The following is a 21629-nucleotide window of genomic DNA, read 5'->3' as shown; positions in this document are numbered from 1 at the left end:
TCTCTTTATCTTGAAACTTATGTAGTTTAGCTATAATCGCCTGTAGTGATTCTCCTGATTTGCGCCTTTGCCGGAGTGACCTGTGGACCCGGTCTACCTATGGGGGTTTGGTGAAGCTTTCCCCTCCGACCAGCTTCTCGGGCATCTTTGTGACAGACACTGTCTGGTTTCTGCCCTCTGTGCCCTAACGTAGCCTGACAATCCTTAGGTTCGGACAGCGGGATCGGTTCTCCTGAGATTTCACCTTCCCCTGAGCACTCTGTGGGTTGTTCCCAACCTTGCCGCCTTGGCCTCGAGTGAGGTGATCCAATCGCTCTGATCGGAGGCAACTTTCTCCAGGTCCCACACCATCGCCTTCTGGGTCTCCACTCACCGCTCCGTTCTTTCCAACTCCTCTTTAATGGGGGCCAGAGCAGTTTCTATGGCAAATCTCTTGTTCAAAATGAGGTCCTCCTTTGTAGAGTCCCTGTGTTTTTTGGAGCTCTATTGAAAAAAGCTCCATCCACTGCTCTGTTGGGTGGGCCTGCAGTTGTGTTCCTGCTCGGTCTGCCATGTTCTGCTCTGCTTTGCTCTGTGTGTCTCCTTGTCCATCTTCCTCCCGACTTTTACTTTTACTATTTTTCCAGCTCCGTGGCTGGTTCAAAAGCATTTCCTTGCATGGTTGTTAGTTTGGGAGGAGCGTTTGTTACTTTGGTATCCGATTTATAGGTGAAAAGGGCCTAAATTGAAGTTCCCAAGGGGGAGCCGCCTTTTCAGCTCATGGCCACCACCGGAAGTCGAATAAAAATATTTATTTTTTAAAAAGCAGATTGGATTCATGTTATGTCATCAGGGCCAGGATCTGCTATTTTATCCTGAGACATGAGCAGGGTAGCAGTGAATGGTTTCCTCATCAGACCAAACCTGCTCGATACAATAGCCAAGCCAGAAGACATCCAGTAAGGTTAAGTTTTAAATTTTTATTTGATTCTTCTTTATTTTATTTGTTCTTGGGATATGGGTGCCGCTGGCTGGGCCAGCATTTGTTGCCCATCTCTGATTGCTCTTGTATTGAGTGGCTTAGTAGGCCATTTCATAGGGGAGTAGTTAAGAGTCAACTGCATTCATGTGTGGGTCTGGAGGCGCATGTCGGCCAGATGTGGTAAGCATGGCAGATTTCATTCCCTGAAGGACATTAGTGAACCAGATGGGGTTTTACAACTTTTTATACTTTTAATTCCAGATTTTTATTGAATTCAAATTCCTCCATCTGCCGTGGTGGGATTCGTACCTGGGACCCCAGAGCATTGCCTTGGGTCTTTGGATTGCTAGTGACTATCCCAAGGCCTTTCCTATCTCTGGGCCCTACTACAAAGCCTGTGGCCCTTCCTGCACTGGGCGTCCCCTTTGTCCACAGAGAGCAAATATTGCTTTGCTGAGCTCCACTGATTCACTTAAATTGTTTCGAGAAATGTTTCCTCGCGTCTTCAGTGGTGGCTTACTGCCATCTGACTTTAATGGTCTCCAGACACTTTCAGCTATCTTTTTAGCTGTTTGGGTCGGGAAGCAAAGGGAAGTCTTGGGCGAATGCACAGTAAATTTCAGCTCCACCTGACCCGGAGTCGCAACCCAGGTAAAATTAAAGTTACTTAAATATCCAATGTCTTTTGTTTGATCCCGATTAAGTACATCACTAGGTTTGTAAAATTTAACACAAAAAGCGTTTTATTATTTAACAGTAATTAGTAATAAATAGGCAACGATACAACTGGTTAACTACTGTCTAATTCCCAACCCCCCCTTTTCTAAATTGACACACACACATAACATAAAGGGAAAGACTGGTGGCGAAGGAAGAAAATAATAAAAAATAAAAGATAGGGATCTTTGACTTCAAATGGATGTCTTCCAGTTAGTTCCTTTATCCAGTTTAGGCCTTCAGATGGATGCTATCTTTTCCTTCAACTTGAAATGGTGTTACAAACTGCAGGAGACCTAGGGGGTTGGAGTTTCCCCGTGAATCTTGCTGAATATGAGCTCCCACGGTAAGGGGAAGGGAACCTGAAATCGTTCATGGTTAAAATGTGTATAAAGTTGGCCAGGTATGGAACCGACAGAGCAGACCCGGCTGGGATCTGATATATATTGTAAATACAATTGCTTTGCAATAAACCAAGTTTTCTTTTTAATAATTCAGTTCGGACTCATTTGTGGCCTCCAAAAGGCGGTCTTCACTGTAGACTCACAGAGGCAGCAGGAAGCTAGCAGCCAAGAGAAAGAGAGAAAAAACACAGCTTCTTACTTCGAGGGTCTCGTGTCTTCTGCTGGGTTCTCTCTGAAAAACTTTACCTGGCAGGAACCAACTGCTGTCTGTTGCCAGGCAGAACATTGTCCTTGGCCAACCCATTAAGGGCAGCACGGTAGCATGGTGGTTAGCACAATTGCTTCACAGCTCCAGGGTCCAGGTTCGATTCCCGGCTTGGGTCACTGTCTGTGTGGAGTCTGCACGTTCTCCCCGTGTGTGCGTGGGTTTCCTCTGGGTGCTCCGGTTTCCTCCCACAGTCCAAAGATGTGCAGGTTAGGTGGATTGGCCATGCTAAATTGCCCTTAGTGTCCAAAATTGCCCTTTGTGTTGGGTGGGGTTACTGGGTTATGGGGACAGGATGGAGGTGTGGGCTTGGGTAGGATGCTCTTTCCAAGAGCCAGTGCAGACTCGATGGGCCGAATGGCCTCCTTCTGCACTGTAAATTCTATGATACTGCCAGCTAACCAGTCAAACCAAATCCTTCTAATCAGCTAGGTGACAGTAACTCTGGGATTTTCTTTCCCAAATGCAAAACTTAGAGATAGTGTTTCAGTTGTCAAGCTATTTGAAACTTTGAATTCTGTACTTCTTCCACTTGACTTACACGAATATCTCAATTAATGATCCCTAGACCAAAAGAAAATATAAAATAATACAAATGGGAACAAAAGGAAATCAAAAAGAAGGACTCTAATATCTGTCACTTGCAGATATCATGCATAATTTGTATGGCATGCAACATTTGTAATTATTTTCAACTGTTACTATCCCATGGTATTAGGGCCTTTAAAGTCAGTTTTAATTTTTCCCCCTGGTTTTTCTGTATTTGAAGACCAGGAGATTTTGGGGAAAATACAGAGAAAAACAGTAAAAATCAACAGGTCATGTTTAAATCAAATGGTAACGTAGCAACTATTCACAGACACCACTTAAATGGCTTGTTTAAGTAGTTATAAAAGATCCCATGACACTTATTTGAAAACAACCGAGTTCTGTGTGTTAATTTTAAAATAAATAACTGCTGTATTCAGTGGAATAAAGTAAGCATTATAGAATCAAAGTTGTACAGCTTTCAGGTAACAACTGTGTTGTGCAACTTATTTTCTAGAAGAGCGACATACTCATTCCTTCTTTGTGCAGGTAGAATATTTATTCTTTTAATTAATATGTAACTTTGTTTATTTTTTTATTAAAATGTAACTTTGATTTTATCTTATTGTGTTTTCAGCACTCCTTTTGAAAGTATTGTCGCACTATGAATGTTTACTGTGGAGATTTGTTCTCTATATGGATGTAGATACTTCTGCCCAAATCATGCACAAAGGGATACAAAATTGGGGCCCAGACAACTTTGCTTTGTGCACTAAGTACTTCCTCATACAATGCCAAAGTACATTTCACAGCTCAATTTAAATCCCTTTATTACCCCAGCGGGCTCCCCTCACAATAAGATAAAGTCAAAGTTACATTTTAATTCTGGCTAATAAAAAGGATTCTTTTTTTTCCCTCATACCCCTCTCCCGTTTCTTGCTTCTGATCAGTGTTCACATTTTGTTCATTCCTTTGACAAGCATTCGGAAACACTTTTGAAATACAAGTTGTTCACTTTCTACTTTGTACTTCATTCTCAACATAATTACTTTTACATATTATCAGTAATTCACATATATATTTGTCAAGAAATTCCACAGTTGGACACATCAAAATGTGATAAAGCTCTTCAAATATATTTTCATCATAGAAAAGTATCACTGATTTTGAACAGTTAATTTGAAGAAAAACTTTTCATGAGTTAGATTTTTCGTATTATGTTAAATATATCTGCAAGATAGCTTGTTGGAATTACATATGCAGTTCCAAATGAAGGATTTTAATTGGAGAGCAGTTCCAATATTGCAATGAAAGGCTTGAGCTTTGAAGGGAATGAGACAAAATGTCTAGCACTGCAAACTGGAGCTTCAGAAAACAAGGAAGGTGCTGAGTGCTGACACACACATGTTAAAGAAAAGGATTTAAATTGAGCTGTGCAATGTACTTTGGCATTGTATGAGGAAGTACTTAGTGCACAAAGCAAAGTTGTCTGGGCCCCAATTTTGTATCCCTTTGTGCATGATTTGGGCAGAAGTATCTACATCCATATAGAGAACAAATCTCCACAGTGACCTGGGGCTCATTTAGCACAGGGCTAAATTGCTGGCTTTGAAAGCAGACCAAGGCAGGCCAGCAGCACGGTTCAATTCCCGTACCAGCCTCCCCGAACAGGCGCCGGAATGTGGCGGCTAGGGGCTTTTCACAGTAACTTCATTTGAAGCTTACTTGTGACAATAAGCAAATTTCATTCATTTTTTCATTCGTATGGCATCTCGCAGGTGCAACCGACAGGTCACGCATGTTCTGTTTGTCAGGGCGGAAACTTTATCAACTTTGACATGAACCAAGCCCAGCAAGTTGCCCGGGCAGCAAGACTCTCTGCCGTTGCTGGGATGCCCCATGTCCAGGGGCTGATAGACTGCCCGCATGTTGCCTTGCACTCATGGAATTATTGGGGAATACCCTCCATTAATAAGAAGGGGTTCCACTCCCTCAACATACAGCTCATGTGTGACCACCACATGAAGATCATTCATGTGTGTGCGCACTTTCCAGTGACTGGCAGTCGATCATCTCCGGCCACTTCGAGGACCACCCCAGGATGGGTGGCTAGCTCTTGGGGGATAAGAGGTACACACTGAGGATCAAGCTAATGACACCAGTGTGGAGGCTGGAGACCAAGGCTGAGACCCAATACAACCAGGTCCATGTGGCCACTCGGGCTGTCATTGAGCGGTGCATCAGTCTGCTCAAAATGGGGTTCCAATGCCTTGCCCACTCCGGTGGTGCCCTGCAGCACCCCCCACTCCGGGGGGTCACCTGCTTTGTGGTGGTCTGCTGTGCCCTCCACAACCTGGCACAGCAGCAGGGCGACGAGCTGGAGGTTGCTGATCAGGAACATGTGCCCACCTCTGAGTAGGAGGAGGACGAGGACAATGAGGCGGCGCCGGACTAGCAGGGGTGGGAATATGATCCCAGGTAGGAACCGGAGGTCCAGCCAGAGGCTGCAGGCCAGGCAGCAGTGGCGAGGCCCCGACAAGTCCGGAGGGCCACGGAGGCTCTCATACTTGTCTGCTTCACTTAGGATGTGGCCTGGTCCATCATCGATACCTCACCCCACCCCAATCCCCCATCCTCATAGGGTCTGTGTCACATCACTCCAGAGTGTTGGGACTGTGTCAGCACAATCAGCGGGTCACTGTCGAGGCAAGTGGGGTGATGATTGTAACAAAATGTGAATTGTAAGGAATAGAAAGGGTTAACAATATGATGATACTTACCACCACTAGATGGAGCAGTTGTATAAATATCATGTGACTCCTGGGATTCTGGGAGAAGGTGGTCAGGCGTGAGATAGATTAGTTGCATAGCATAGAGTTCTGTTGTAAGAGATATCGTATAGTTTTATTTAATAACTTATTCATTGTTGACTGGTTAGAATCTTTAATTTGGTAGTGTAAATAAATCAGCTTTGTTCAATAACTCAGCTTGATGTTCTTTGTTTACACTATGTTCTGAAGACCTAACAGAGAACAGGTCGGTGCTGATAGGATCCCGGGGTTCAGCTCAGTATGGAGGTGCCGCTGCCGCGGCATCATCTGGCTCTGCTAGCCTTGGTGGCTCCCGAGCTGGCTCTGCCAGCTCCCTGATGTCTGCACCATCGTGTCGACGCCCTCGGCGATGCTCCTCCATGATTGGGCCATGCTTTGCAGTGCCTCGGCAATGCCCACCTGCGACTGTGACAAGCTCCGCTTGGGTCATATCCCCCAGAATGCCGGACATTCTGCTGAGACCCTCATCCATAGCTGTCACCGACTGCGCGACACCTTGGACACCTTCATTCATGCTGCCGACATCGTGTATCAGGCTGTCCACTGGGGTCGCCACCCTTGCAGTGTTGACCTTGGTTTCACGCATTGCCGGCGCCATCTCCTGTGCTCGAAGCCTCTGGGAGTCCTCCAATCGGCCATGGGCCTGCTGGCATCTCCCTCTGAATGTCATGGCCTCATCCTTATGTCTCCATCAGCTCTGGGTAACCCTGTACAGAGGCTCAGCATCAGGTTGGTATCCAGCTGGCCCTGGAATCCAGCAGGCCTCCGACTGCTGTCTCGACTGGGAGTTCTCGCCTCCACCTGATGTGCATCAGCAGCAGTGTGGTGCTGACCAGATTGTGTCCCAGAAGCCTGACCACTGACATTTCCCACCAAGATATGTGTCTCGGCGTTGGTAGAAGGTATGATACATCGATCATGGCATCCTCGGAGCTCTCCTCCGAGGTGTTCTTCTGGGAGGCAGGAAGGGGGAGGCCACCCAGGATGGGCCGACGCCATCAGCTGGAGGACCTGTGGGAGAATGGACATGTGCTCAATGGGAAGAATGGGTCAGTGAGTATGGCAGTAACAACTCACGCTTGACAGGTCATCCAGGTGGAGCCCGTTGGATCCTCACTTCTCCAGCATCCGGAAACCTCCGCGTTGGTGACCACCCTGTTCTCGGCCACACCCGTCACCTCCAGGGCCCCTTGAAGGTGGTGAGGATCCGTATGACCGGCATGCCTCCGCCTGTCTGGGCCCTCTCCTGGCGATTGTGGGTGAGATTTTCCTATGGGACACTGAGGGCATCATTAGCCCTCTCTAATGATGGGTGTGGTTCACACTAGTGGGAGTGTGAAGGAAGAGATGTTGAAGGGAGGGGTGAGATTTGAAGGAGAGTTGTGGGTCTGCATGGATCGCTGGAGGGGTGGATGCTCGGCGGGGGGTGGGGGGGGTGGGGTGGGGGGAGAGGCATTGGTGTCAACTCACCTGTGCTGCCCGGTGTAGGTCATTGACCTCCTTTATGACTTTGGAGGCCAGTCCTCCTGCTCACGCTCCCCGAGCTTATGCCCACCGCCACCTCGTCCCAGGTAGCACTGGCTGCTTTGTGACTCGCCCTCTGGGACCCTCGGGAGAACAGGACATACCCCTGGCCTCAACTGCATTGAGGAGCCTCCCCAAGTCTGCGTCCTTGAATCTTGGAGCCTGTTGTCTCCTTGCCATGACTGCGTGTTGACTGGGGCTGCCTGTGCAACTGCTGTTTAAGTGCTGCTTGATCTTGTTAGCTGGCGAGTGCGGTCCCAGCGAATCGGCTGGTGGGCCTTCATTTTTAGCGAGGAGCCCGTGGGACCTTGTTAAGTGGACCAATTAATGTTGAATCGCGTTCCCGGCCTCACTGGGCCGAGCACCAAGAAGCTCGTGGCAGTTCCTGCTCGCTACCACACTTCGAAATCTTCCCAGAGAATCGCGCTCATTGAAATGCCAAGCATCTTCAAATTATATATTTTTAAAATAGATTTTAAAAGGGCATCTATTGATAGGCTCATAAATGTCACAGTATATAGTAGATTCAGTGACTAAGACAAGGAGTCTACACACCCATATTTACTTCAAATATCTTTCAAAGAATGTGCTACAAATCAGTTTAGTCCTATTGCTCATCTTGGATTCCATGCCAATCATAGCTACTAACATTGTGTATATGGTTTCAATTTTAAAATGTATATTTTGAAAATATATTTTAGGTTTGAATGAGTTCACTCAAGTATCATCCAGATCGTGGTCTTTCTATGAATAATTGTCGCAGCACATCACTCTTGACATCTGAGGAGTAATGTTGTAACCACCAAATGCAACTACAGTCTGGAAAACGTATAATGGCAGACAATGACTTACAGGTATCCTGTCTTTTCATGTTTGTTGATAAAAAGAAAATGCAAGAAACCATATAAATTGTCATATTCACATTTTTGTGAAAATAATTTGACTTTCAAAGCACCATGGGTGGAATTAGAAACTTCTTTTTTTCTTTACAACCCTACCCACACAGATTCTATGCCTTCTGATTCTATATTGCTTCTTGCTATCGATTTAATTTAATTTCTTACTAATAATCCAACCCCGCCCCCTCTGCCCATCTGCCTGTCCTTTCAATAGGACACATATCCTTGGATATTTAGATCCCAGCCCTGATTCCCGTGCAGCCACCTCTCTGTGATGCCCACAACATCATACTTGCCTATTTCCAAGAGCGTAACAAGCTCATTTAGGTATCACACCCTCAGTCCTGCATTCACTATCTTCTCATATTTGTCCCCGTTTTTGCTCTGCCTGTAGTTAGATTCCTGCCACCTTCTATACTCTCTGTTCTATTACGTTTTCTGGAAACTTTACTAAACTCTCCTGAGGCTTCGGCCCCTTTAACTAGTTTATAGTCCTTGTCATGAACCTGCATTTCTACCTTCTACTTTAACTTTGATTTTCTAATTCTCCATACAACTGGAACCCCGCCCCCCCATTTAGTTTAAAGCGCTGTCAACAACCCTAAGTTGTGCCATTCACCAGGACTCTGGTCCCAGCATGATTTAGATTTAGAAGACCATCCCATCGGAACAGGTCTCCTCTTCCCTAATACTGGTACAAATATCCGATGAGTTCAGACTCATTTCTCCCACACCACTCTTTGAGCCACGCTTTGACCTCTTTCAACTTATTGACCCTCTGCCAATTAGCTTGTGGCTCAGGTAGTAATCCAGAGACTATTACCTTTTTGGTTCTGCTTTTCAATTTAGCTCCTAGCTGTTCATACTCCCTTACAGAAGCTCTATCCTTTTGAAAAACATGAACCTGATCTTTACCCTCCCACTCCCAAGTTCCTCCACAGCCCAGATGAGATATCCTGAACCCAAGCACCAGGCAGGCAACACAACCTTCAGGATTCTTGATTCTGGTCACGGAGAACCCTAACTATACTGCCACCAATTTTCTCTCCCCCCCCCCCCCCCCCATCCAACTTGAACGGCTCCCTGTACCATAATACTATAGTCAGTTTACCCATCCTCCATGAAGTCCCCGTTCAAAGAACGCAATTCCTGTCCACGCAGGGAGCAAGAATCTCAAACCTGTTAGAGGGATAAGGGCTGAGGCTCCTATCTCCTGGATCTATCTGCCTCACCTCCTGTTCCTGACCACTGGCCGAATTCACGGTTGTTAATCTAATGGGTGTGACTGCCTCCTGGAACACAGTGTCCAGGTACCTCTCCCCTCCCTGATGAGTTGCATTGTCCGAAGCTCAGACTCCAGCTCACCAACTCTGAGCAACTAACACTACAGACGTGGTCATTAGGGAATCACAATGGAGTCCATCAGCTCCCGCATCATGCATGAACAACAGATCACTTGATCACTTGACCTTCCATCCTCATTTTATTTAATTAGTTTTGAATTTGGTTTTTAAACTTTTAATGATTTACTATTTTCATTGTATTTCTCCTCATTACCTCAATCTGAAAGCAATTTATTACCTGTAATTGAAAGTAGGTTTTGAAATCTACCACAGCTTCCTCATTAGCCAATCAAATCACAGCCCTCCTGCGATGTCACTTTTCAGCTTTTTTTCCTCCAGTTGGAATACTCAGTCAGTGAATCAGTAAAAGAGAGAAAGAGAGAGAGGGGTGAGGGAGGAGAGAGAGAGGAGAGAGAGAGAGAGGGGAGAGAGGAGAAAGATAGAGAGGAGAAAAAGAGGAGAGAGACAGAGAGAGAGAGCGTTCCCTACTTTCTCCTGCTGCTCTCTGGTTCTCTCCTGAACTACTCAGCTCACTGGTCTCCACTCTTGAATAAATCAGCTAAGTTCCTTCCCTTGCTAAAACAATGATTTACAATTCAATCTAGTTTGAAAACTTGAAAACAGGACTTACTCACTAGTCATTTGCACTCTTTGTAAACTCCCGGTACCCCTCACGTTCTTTGAGGCAATGTAGGAAATGAAAGCAGCACCTCGCTCCCTCAGTTATAAAACTCCCACTTTAGCACTCTACTATTATTATTATTATTATTATCTAATGCAACCCAAAGTCAGCACTCCAGTGCAAACAAAATATATTTGATAAATCAGGAAATGGAAACACCTGTATTTATTCACCATATTTATTAACCATGATGTGGTGATGCCAGGGTTGGACTGGGGTGAACACAGTAAGAAGTCTTACAACACCAGGTTAAAGCCCAACAGGTTTGTTTCAAATCATTAGCTTTCAGAACACTGCTCCTTCCTCGTGTGAATGAATAGGTATATTTCTGTAACATACCTCTTCATTCTCCTGAGGAAGGAGCAGTGCTCCGAAAGCTAGTTGGACTGTTAGCTGTTGGACTTTAACCTGGTGTTGAAAGACTTTTTACTATATTCATTAACAACTTAGATGATGGGATAGAAAGCCACATATTCAAATTTTCTAACGGTACAAAGATAAGTGGCATTGCAATCATTGCAGATGAAAACATTAAACTACAAACATAATGCGGGATTAAGTGAATGTGCAACATGTGCACATGTACAGCTGCACAGCAATCTTAAAGGGACTTTGCAGTGCAATGTGCCTGGTGTGCATAGCAATCAGAAAATAAAGCGAGCTTTGGTTGTATTGCCTGGAATTTAGATGATTGGGGGTGATTTGATCAAAGTTTCAGGAAACAGGTAGGGTCGATGGAAATAAACTATTTCCGCTGGTTGGGGCCTCTAGGACTGGATGCATAATTTAAAAATTAGATCCAGACCTTTTATTTGTGAAATTAGGAAGTCCTTCTCCATGCAAAGGATGATAGAAGTTTGGAATTCTCTCAAAGGGCAATCGATGCTCGATCAATTGTAAATTTTAAATCTAAGTTTGATAGATACTTGTTATCTAGAAGTAGCAAAGGCTCATTGACTTAGGTCATAGATCGAGCATGATTTCCACGAATGGCGGAACAGGTTTGAGGGTCTAAACAACCTGCACCTGTTTCTATATTGCAGTTCTTTTTGTGATTCAAAGTGATTGAATTTCAAAGCACTTTTGTCCTGCAGCATGCCTAATTAAGTGCTTTAAGTTTGCATTGTTCATGTCACTCTTATGGAAAATGCTATATCTTGTTGAAACCAAAAATTAAATTGCGATATATGAAACACAGATGATTAATATATACAACTTTAATATTTCACATTAAGATAAATCTTTAATTCTGTTAAGCAGAAACTGAAAGAAGAGAACAAATTGTTGAAATATGAGTTGGAAAACTTAAGGTGAGTCCTTTTGTTTGGTTGAGTGTATGTACAGTAATTGTTTCAATTTAGTCTTTTTCAATGAAGTCAAATTTTGTATATTTTAAATTTCTTGCATTTTCCTTCAATTCTGCAGAAGTTAGGTTGCTAAACTTTTGCTTTTTGAGTTTATGTTCTGTCCATCATTTTTTCATGGAACCCTAAAATGAGACAGCAATGAAGAATGCAGTAAACCCATTGTCCTTCTGAAGGCTCGAGGAAAGAGAAATACAATTAGCTCCATTCCCTGTCCATCCCCTATAGGTATGCAAATTATATTCTTTCAAGCTTTGATCGAATTGTCTTTTGAAAGTTATTGAATCAACTTCCCACCACCCGTTCCAACAATGCTCCTAGATCATAATAGACTGTTTCAAAATAAAAATATTCCTTATATTGTGACTTGTTCCTTTTCCAATTTGTGTCCAATTTGAAAACATCAATCAATCTCTCAAAAGCGTTCATGATATTAAGCTCATCTGTTAGTCTCCCATGAGTCTTATCTGCTTTAAAGAGCCAATCCCATCTTCTCTAGTCTTGCCACGTAACTGAAGTCACACACATCCCCTGTATGATTCTAATAAAGCTCCTCTGCACCACACTATTTTTGGGTTGCACAGTAGCACAGTGGTTAGCACTGTGGCTTCACAGTGCCAGGATCCTAGGTTCGATTCCCTGCTGAGTCACTGTCTGTGCAGAGTTTGCACGTTCTCCCTGTGGTGATATGCATCACTGTAAATACACAAGGGGTTAATGTAAATACATGTAGACTAGCTGGACACTAGAGGGAGCACCAGAGACCTGACACACAAGACAGTCAACCAATAGGTCAGTAAGATAGGACACAACCAATGGGCATTGACGATACACACAGAGGTGACACCACCACAGGTGGGCATTACACCAACCCATATAAAAGGACACAGCACACGTGATCTTCTTCTTTCAAGTGGAGACTCTCAGTGAGTACACAGGGTTGATTTTAAACACATCACACCCACCACGTGGATTGTAGCAGACTGGTTAGTCTGAGTAGCTGTAGCAGGATTAACAGGAGAGTCGAATCCGAGTAGGAGAATCGTTAACAGTTTAATAAATGTGTTAAACCTATCTCCAAGTCTGAACCTTCATTTGTCAGAGTGCACATCAAGGAAGCAGCTTATGCTATGCCAAGAGCATAACAAAACACTCCCCTTGTCTGTGTGTGTTTCCTCCTGCTGCTCTGGATTCCGCCCACAACCAAAGACGTGTAGGGTAGGTGGAGTGGACATGCTAAATTGCCCTTAGTGTCCAAAAAGGTCAGGAGGGGTTATTGGGTTACGGGGACAGGTGGAAGTGAGGACTGAGGTGGGCCGGTGGAGACTCGATGGGTCGAATGGCCTCCTTCTGCACTGTATGTTCTATGTATGTTCTATGTTCTATGTTAAGCCATTGTATACTTGCCTCTGGCCTTAATAATAACCATCTACTACTACCGACTACTTTCTGTCTTTTAGCTTTGACATACTTTCTAAATTGTTGAGTCCACAATTGGGCAAAATGATGGAGCCTAACCAATTATTTACAAGGGTTTAGCATAATGTTCTTGCTTTTGGACTCAATGCCTCTGTTAATAAAGCCAAGAATCTGAATTTTTAAAAAAAATAGACTTCTCAACTTGTCCTGCCATCTTCGAAAAATTGTGTACATACATCCAATGGTGTTTCTGTTCTTGCAGTTGCTTTAAATTTGTCCCAATTAGTTTAATTGTAGAATAATTTATGGCATGGAAGGAGGTAATTTGACTCATCGAGCCCATGTTGGCTCTCCCGTGAATAAATGCATAAATGCAATCAGTCCTTTTTACCTGCTTTATCCCTGTAACCATGCAAACTTATATCCTTCAAGTGTCCATTCAATCTCTTTTTGAAATGTTTGACTATTTCTACTTTCACCATGATCAGCAAGTCCCAGGTCATTAGCACTTGCTGCATGTAGAGATCTACCATGCGGTTCAAGTGCAGTCTCGATTACACTTTAAAACTCGGTAGAAATTTGAGTTGCACTTCTCGGATGCAAGTAAGAATCTTTTATTGCCTCTACTGATTACAATTGAGAAGTAATTTATAAGCCAATTCTAACTTTCAAAAATAGTACAGAAATGGTTTATTGCTTAAAGCAAACCAGCTTGCGCGAACTTCGAGTTAGAGTAGAAAAGTGAAAATGCGAAAATAAGGATAGCAAGTAGTTAGATCAAAGTATAGAGTGATCCTGGATAGAAAATGGCTGTCTGAACTCTCATGTTTAAGGAAAATGTTATCAGTCTGAGGCCATCTGTCCATACCTCTATGTCATCCTAATTGGTTTGGGTGAGTTTCAAATACATTTGATTGGATGGTTAACTGTCAATCCTCAATGTGCAACATAAGTTTCAAATGTTTTAATTGAATATTTGTGTGTGCTATGGAATGCCATTTTGTGCTGTAATCGAGTCTGGTTCTTACTGGTTTCCTACTGACTCTCATTTTATCCATATTCTGAACAATGTTGCTGTGGTGCTTCTTTCGGCCTTGATCTGATTATTGGTATATGAAATCTGTTCATTAGAACAATAGTCAGTTCATATTGTCAGTAGAAATGTTGCTTTTATCTTCAATACGATTTGTAAATGTGTCAAGCTTTGTACCTCTGTTTAAGTTATGTGTTTTGTCATGACCTAAGGTTATGAATATTGAAATCCTTATTTTAAAATGGGTATTAAAGACTGGGCTTTAATATTTACATTAAAATGGCCTTTTGCCTATCAGAAATAGCTGATTTCCTTCACTGCATAAAGAAGTTATTCCTCACAATCCACCTGAATCTCTTGCCCAAAACCTGAACTTTATGTCCCTAGTCCTTCAGCTAATGGGACTAGTTTTTCCTTTTCTGCCATATCCAAACCTGTCGCAATCTTTTGCATCTCTATCAAATCTGCCCTCAATCTCATTTGCTCCAAGCAGAACAATCCCAGCTTCTCCGATCTAACCTTGAATGTAAAAACAAAATCTATTGAACCATTCTGGTAAATTTCTTCTGCAGGAGGACCCTGTCAAAGACCCCTACATCCTTCCTAAAGTGTGATAACCATAACTGGATGAAATGCTTTTAGTTTATATTTGTAATAATTCCAGAAGGCGCCCAGTGAAAGATCAATGGGTTTATTTGAAACTGACAATGAAGCCACTATTGCAACACACAAAAATGGGGGAACTCCAGGCCCGGGTCTGGGAGCTACATTTAAAGGTTCCGCTAGGCAGGCCTTCATCCACTCACCATGGGAATTCATGTTTTACAAAGCCCATGGGGAGATCAATCAGCGATCCCTCATGGTCCTTGTGAGGGTTAACACATCGCTCCCCCCAAAAGTCGGAATCATCCCCCTCACGTGGAGATGAGGCATGAGGCCTTTTTCATCACTTGGTACAAGGCCTCAAGTCGGCAGCAGGTGGAGCCAGATGGAGAGGGTCGTCAAGCAGATTGGGGATCATCACTTCCTTTTTGAGCACCAAAGGGCCACAGACATAGGCTTGTCTTTGGTGCTTACATCCGGTGGACGATCAATCTCCTTAGTCTCCATTTCGGTCTCCGAATCTCCATCGTCAGGGGGAACAACTCTCGGCTGGGTAGGGCTTTGGGATATACATAAATCTTTGCCCTTTCTCTCTTTATTCTACCAAGGCCTTCTTGGATAACCTTGAGGTATTTGCCAATCACCTCATACAATCCACCGGTTCCTCGTTAAAACATGATGTGGAGATGCCGGCGTTGGGCTGGGGTGGGCACAGTAAGATGTCTTACAACACCAGCTCTGAAAGCTAATGATTCAAAACAAACCTGTTGGACTTTAACCTGGTAGGTAAAGCATGTGTAGCCAATGCAGACGGACCCTCTGGAGTCAGTCTATGCCCAAGAGGCTGGGTCCTAGTCCTTGAACAACTATGAGCGGGTGTAGGGCTGTCTGCTGCCCAAAGGTAACCGGGGTTGCAGTTGTCCCCATGATCTTCACAGGTTCCCCTGTATATGTGGCCAACCTGGTCCTGGTGTCTCGCAGGCTTAGGGGCAAGATGTCAAACCCAAAGATAAAATCATAGAATTTCTACAATGTAGAAGAAGGCCATTTGACCCAGTCTGCACTGACCCTCTGAATGAGCACCCTATCCAGGGCCAGTCCCCACCCTACCCCCAGTGTTGTAGACAGAGGCAAAGACTCCATGAGAGATCAGGCTGACAGGGTGCAACTCACTTTATTCCACATTAGTCACAATAATCACTCCTCTCCACACGCTACTCCTCACTGGGCCTCCTTCCCCGAACTGCTTCCAGGTCGGGATTTATATTCTGTGGAGAACATCTCCAATTAGGAGGGAGCTCCACCCCATAGTCAACTAAGTAGCTCCCACTCTGAGGTGTTGGAGGTAAATCTTTCTCTGAGCTCCTGTTGCTTCTGGCTGTAACCCTGCTTCCAGACCTAGTGTGTTATTCTGCTTTTATGTGGCTGCTTTTTTCGGACTTTGAAGCGTGGACTACGGCAAGGGTGAACTGTGCTATGACCGGTTGGATGGTAGAGAAGTTGCTTGCAGGGGAAAGAGAGGATAGAGTTTGCCTGCCTGCAGTTGCCATGCCTGGGAGGACTTGTACTTGCTACTGGCTGCCTTTCTGCTTATAATCTGGGAGTTGAGCGCGGGGCGGATTTTGGTTGGCCTGCTGCCAGGCAGTGGAGGAGAACGGTATCGCATTTGCAGTTTTGGACTGTCTGGTGTCCAGAGATCGGATACTGGAAATATGACAGCAACAGGGTGGTGACGTTGGTTTTGTGTTTTTTGTTGGGGGAAGTGTATGGTTATTATTGTATTTTTGTTTGTGCCTAGTGGCTGGGTATTTGCTAGTTGCGGTCCTCCTGTTTCTGTGCACGGGGAGCTGAGGGGTCCATTCCGATGCTAGTGAGGGGGAGTGGTGTTCTCTTTCTCTCTTCTTAACCATGTTGCGCCTGTCCTTTTCCAATAGACTGTACAGCTTGTGGGAGCTTCTTCACCGACGTGGGGCTAGTGCAGGAGTCGCGAGGGTGGGGGAGGGTTGGGGGGGCGGGGGGCGAGCGTACACTGGCTTGAGTGCTGCCGGCTTTGCCTGGCATTTAATTGTTTGTTGCATTTCTTGTGGTTGCTCTGTATTTTGTCTTTTTTTTTTGTAAACGGAATTCTCTCTCTGTCTCTCCGTTAGGTCAGGGCATCGGTATGTACTTTTCTGGCGGACTGTGCTGCTCGTTTGGCCGCCTTTCTACCAATGTGGGGCTACCGTTGGGGAGGGGTGGGGAGAAAGATGGCGGTTTGTTGGCTTTGCATGAAGGAACTGTTTTGGGTTGAACTGTGCCCCCTCTTGGGAGGGGAGGGGTGTTTTTTCTCTCTCTCTCTCTCTCTCTCTCTCTTTGTTTGGGCGCCTTTCTGTCGATGTAGGGGTTGGTGGTGGGTGTGTGCTGACTTGAAAGCTGGTGGGGTTTTTTTGGTGTCTTGTAAATGCTGTTAGCGTATTACTGATTTTCATGATTGTTTTTAGCATGTTGCTGATTCATTTGTATTCTTGAGTTGTCAATAAACTTGAAATATTTTAGGAGTGGAAGTGGATGCTTTACAGTTCTGTTTCTGTAGGGTATTGTAACACCTGGAACCTCAACTAACCTACACATCTTTCGACACTAAGGGTCAATTTAGCATGGCCAATCCACCTAACCAACACATCTTTGGTCTGTGGGAGGAAACTGGAGCACCCAAAGGTAGCCACGCAGACACAGGGTGAACATGCAAACTCCACACAGACAGTCGCCCGAGGTCGGACTCGAACTCGTGTCCCTGGCTCTGTGCAGCAGCAGTGCTAACCACTGTGCCACCAATTTAGGAAGGTCTGTTCCCTGACGATGGAGACAGCAGTCCCAGTATCCACTTTCACTATGGGCTGATAGACTTGCAAAGCCTGGGCCTGAGGTGCCTTTGACTTCCTGCCTGGGCGGCACACGTACTGCTGATTGTGGCAGCCTTGCCTGGGTCGTGTCCTTTGGCCACACCTACAGCAGCCTTGTGGTTGACACGTCCTCAGGAGAGGCTTCAGTGGTGCTTCTAGAGTTATCTGACTGTCGTTTAAGATGCCAGAATGTCCTGGTTGAATGTTGAGTTAGCGATGGGTGAGGCACTTGGGTGTCTTCACTGGGAATGCTGGCTTTTCTGTATGAGGAACCTCCACTTCCCACTGCAGCCTGAGAACGCTACTGTCCATCATCCCATGTAGTGCATGGTTCCCTTTCTTGGCATTCTCCAAGGATAGTGCTAATTTTATAGTCCTTTTCAGACCTAGGGTGGGTTCTGCCAATAATCTTTTTTGTACTGCGACATTATTGATCCCACACAAGCCGGTTGCATAGCATCTTGAGCCTTATGATGCGGACGTGAAGGACTGGCTGCAGTATGCCGAACAAATACGCTAGTTCTGACAGACGTAGAGGAAACATTTCACGAGCATGCAGGGCCCCGACCTTCAGAGTTAAGTGATTAACTTATCCTGCGGTCCAACACCAAAACATTCAACAAGCTTATGGATCTAATAAAGAACCATTACGACTCATAGTCATCCTTAATCCTCCAGTATTACCAATTAATACAGCTGGGAGGACCCTTGAGGAACCCATTTGTCCGTCAGGGATAGGCCAAACGTGCAGTATTCTGCCAACTTCTTTAATCCAGCCAGGAATTCTGTCATCGAATCATAGAATTTACAGTGCAGAAGGAGGCCATTCGGCCCATTACGTCTGCACCGGCTCCTGGAAAGAGCACCCCTCTTAAGTCCACGCCTCCACCCCATCTCTGTAAACCAGTCACCCCACCTAACCTAAGGACAATTTAGAATGTTCAATCCACCCAACCTGCACATCTTTGGACTGTTGGAGGAAACGGAGCACCCGGAGGAAACCAAGCTGACACGGGGAGAACGTGCAGACGCCGCACCGAAAGTGACCAAAGCCGGGAATCGAACATGGGACCCTGGAACTGTGAAGCAACTGTGCTAACGACTGTGCTACCGTGTCCCAACAAATGGGTTCCTCAAGGGTCCTCCCAGCTGTATTAATTGGTAATACTGGAGGATTAAGGATGACTATGAGTCGTAATGGTTCTTTATTAGATCCATAAGCTTGTTGAATGTTTTGGTGTTGGACCGCAGGATAAGTTAATCACTTAACTCTGAAGGTCGGGGCCCTGCATGCTCGTGAAATGTTTCCTCTACGTCTGTCAGAACTAGCGTATTTGTTCGGCATACTGCAGCCAGTCCTTCACGTCCGCATCATAAGGCTCAAGCTCCTCAAGCGTTTGCTTCCCGAAGTCGTTGGGGAGTTTTGAAAAGGCTGCTCAGATCCAGTGCTTGATCTTTGTCGACAATGTAATAATTCCAAGAGGCACGGAGTGAAAGGCCAAACAGGTTTATTTTAAACTGAAATTTTAAACTGAAGTCTGTGCGGAGTCTGCACGTCCTCCCCGTGTGTGCGTGGGTTTCCTCCGGGTGCTCTGGTTTCCTCCCACAGTCCAAAGATGTGCGGGTTAGGTGGATTGGCCATGCTAAATTGCCCGTAGTGTCCTAAAAAGTAAGGTTAAGGGGGGTGTTGTTGGGTTACGGGCATAGGGTGGATACGTGGGTTTGAGTAGGGTGATCATTGTTCGGCACAACATCGAGGGCCGAAGGGCCTGTTCTGTGCTGTACTGTTCTATGTTCTATGTTCTATAAAGCCGCTTCTGTGGCACACAAAATAAATGTTCCAACCCAGGACTTTCAGGAACACTCGGTCTGGGAGCTCCAAGTAAAGGTCTGGCTAAAGGTCCGGCTATTGTTAGCTCATGTTAGCTATGAGGAGAGATTAGATAAACTCGGTCTGTTCTCACTGGAACGATGGAATTTGATAGGCAACCTGATAGAGGTCTAAGATTATGAGTGGCATGGACAGAGTGGATAGTCAGATGCTCTTTCCTAGGGTAGGAGAGTCAAGTATTAGGGGACATAGGTTTAAAGTGCGTGATGAAAAGTTTAGAACAGATGTGCAAGGCAAGTTTTTTTACACCGAGGTTAGTAAATATATGGAATGTGCTGTCTTGGGAGGAGGTGGGAGCAGGTACAATAATTGCACTTAAGGGATATCTAGACAAATATATGAATAGTGTGGGAATGGAAGGATACCGACTCTGTAAGTGCAGACGGTTTTAGTTTAGGCAGGTACCTGGCGCAGGCTTGGAGGGTAGAAGGGCCTGTTCCTGTGCTGTATTGTTCTTTGTTCTTTTGTAATGAGCCCCAGCTGGGTGGGCCTCCAACCTCATCACAGGAACTCGTATTCTACAAAGCACATGGGGGGAATCAATCAGCGATTTCCTGTGGGCCTCGTGATGGTTATCACAATATTGCTTCTTCTTCCTATCAATATGCATCACTTCACATTTCTCCCATGTTAAATTGCATCTGCAAGTGTCTGCCCATTTCCACAGTAGGTCTATACCTTCTCTATGTTTATTATTATCCTCCCATTGTTTACTACGTTTTGAGTTTTGGGTCATCCAAGTTTTGTGTCATTTGCAATCTTTACAATTATGCCCTGTTTGCCAACCTGCCATTGATTAATATCAAAATGAGCAGAGATCGTAATACCATTTCTTGGGGGGTGGGGGGACACTATTTTATACTTCCTCCAGTATGATAATCAGACATTCACTACTACCATTCACCATCAACTACTCTCTGTCTTTTAGCAACTTTCTCAGTAACCGAATGATGTTTTGTGCGAAATTGAGCAAATGGTCACTTATATCTGACAGAAACTGATTTTTGAGCCAAAACATTTTTTTATTTTTTATTTTGTTTCTGGTATCATTATAAACTGACAAATATTTTATGAAATTGTCTAGTTATCAATGTGTGGTTTTTCTCATTACTCTGATACTTTTCAACTGTGATAGAACGATAGGGGCATTATTTATGGCTTCCTATTTGCCATCATAACTATATTTTAAATAATAAAAGACAACATATTTCCTCAATGCTGGAAATGTTTCCAGCATTATTTTAATGTGATGATTCAATATTTTTATTGTACTACCAGTGTTCTACTGCATAAGTGACGGCACGGTGTCATAACGGTTAGCACTGCTACCTCACCATGCGAGGTTCCATTCCGGCATTGGGTGACTGTATGGAGTTAGCACGTTCTCCCTTTGTCTACGTGGGTCTCCTCCGGGCGCTCTGCTTTCCTCCCATAGTCCAAAGATGTGTAGGTTAAGTGGATTGATAATGCTAAATTGCCCCTTAGTGTCCAACAAAGTGGGGTTATGGAGATAGAGCAGGCAATTGGGCTTAGGTAGGGTGCTCGTTCAGAGGGTCGGCAGACCCGATGAGCCGAATGGCCTCCTTCTGCGCTGTAGGGATTTTATGGATGACGAGTTCAATTAGGATACTCAGTCATACACTAAAATTAACACCTGTCCAATGACTCCCAGTCCTGTCTAAAGTCTCACCTCCAAACATGCACTGGAAAGCAAAAATATTGAAAAAGTTTTACTGCATTGAAGCTGTGCTGGTTTGCGACATACACTGGAGGCTTCCAGTAATTAACAAAGAGGTTTATTCACGCAAGGCAAAGGCAATAAAGTAACAGGCACAGAACACTATAGCAGGTGTTAACACTTCGGCTCCCTGCTTCACATTGCCCAGTGTCCTCCTCCCAGGGCCCCGAATAAACACCCTATTGGCCAAGATTTGCACTCTCCCAAGCGATTGGCCCTGAGCTGCTCATGGGGTCTGTGGAACGGTGCAATTAAAGGGACAACATCCTTCATACAACATCCCTCTTTCCCCCCTCCCCCTGACTTAAGGCCCCTATTATAACTACCCAAAAACGATATGAAGAAGTTTCAATTGTTAACAGAGACAACAGGGGAAAGAGAGTCCATCAAAAAGCCAATTGGCCCGGAGACCTCTGGGTCCTCCCAGGTGATTGAGTGGTCAACAGTCACTTCAGGAGGCACCACTTCAACGATAGGTAAACTGGCCTCACCAGCCTCGAGAGACGCAGCTTGTTGGACAGAAATGACTGGACAGAGTTACAGGA

At 44.8% G+C, this 21629-nt stretch overlaps 1 protein-coding gene across 5 annotated transcripts in view; it reads left to right on the top strand.

Annotated features, from left to right (window-relative positions):
- Window positions 1–21629, top strand: part of LOC119970492 — a 309781-nt gene that overhangs the window by 36884 nt on the left and 251268 nt on the right. The window contains exons 2-4 of one of the 5 annotated variants that reach the window (XM_038805210.1): window positions 3393–3424; window positions 7932–8084; window positions 11415–11464. The exons of 1 other annotated variant lie outside the window; for it this stretch is intronic. In XM_038805210.1, the coding sequence (XP_038661138.1) occupies window positions 8037–8084; window positions 11415–11464 (98 nt within the window). In that variant the 5' untranslated portion in view covers window positions 3393–3424; window positions 7932–8036. Of the gene's footprint in view, window positions 1–3392; window positions 3425–7931; window positions 8085–11414; window positions 11465–11681; window positions 11747–21629 lie in introns of those variants that run through there. 3 more of the 5 variants (XM_038805209.1, XM_038805211.1, XM_038805213.1) reach the window with 3 other exon arrangements.

The sequence above is a fragment of the Scyliorhinus canicula genome, chromosome 8 (genome assembly GCF_902713615.1).
Source record: "Scyliorhinus canicula chromosome 8, sScyCan1.1, whole genome shotgun sequence".
Classification (NCBI taxonomy): Eukaryota; Metazoa; Chordata; class Chondrichthyes; order Carcharhiniformes; family Scyliorhinidae; genus Scyliorhinus; species Scyliorhinus canicula.
This window is presented reverse-complemented; position numbering and strand designations above follow the sequence as displayed.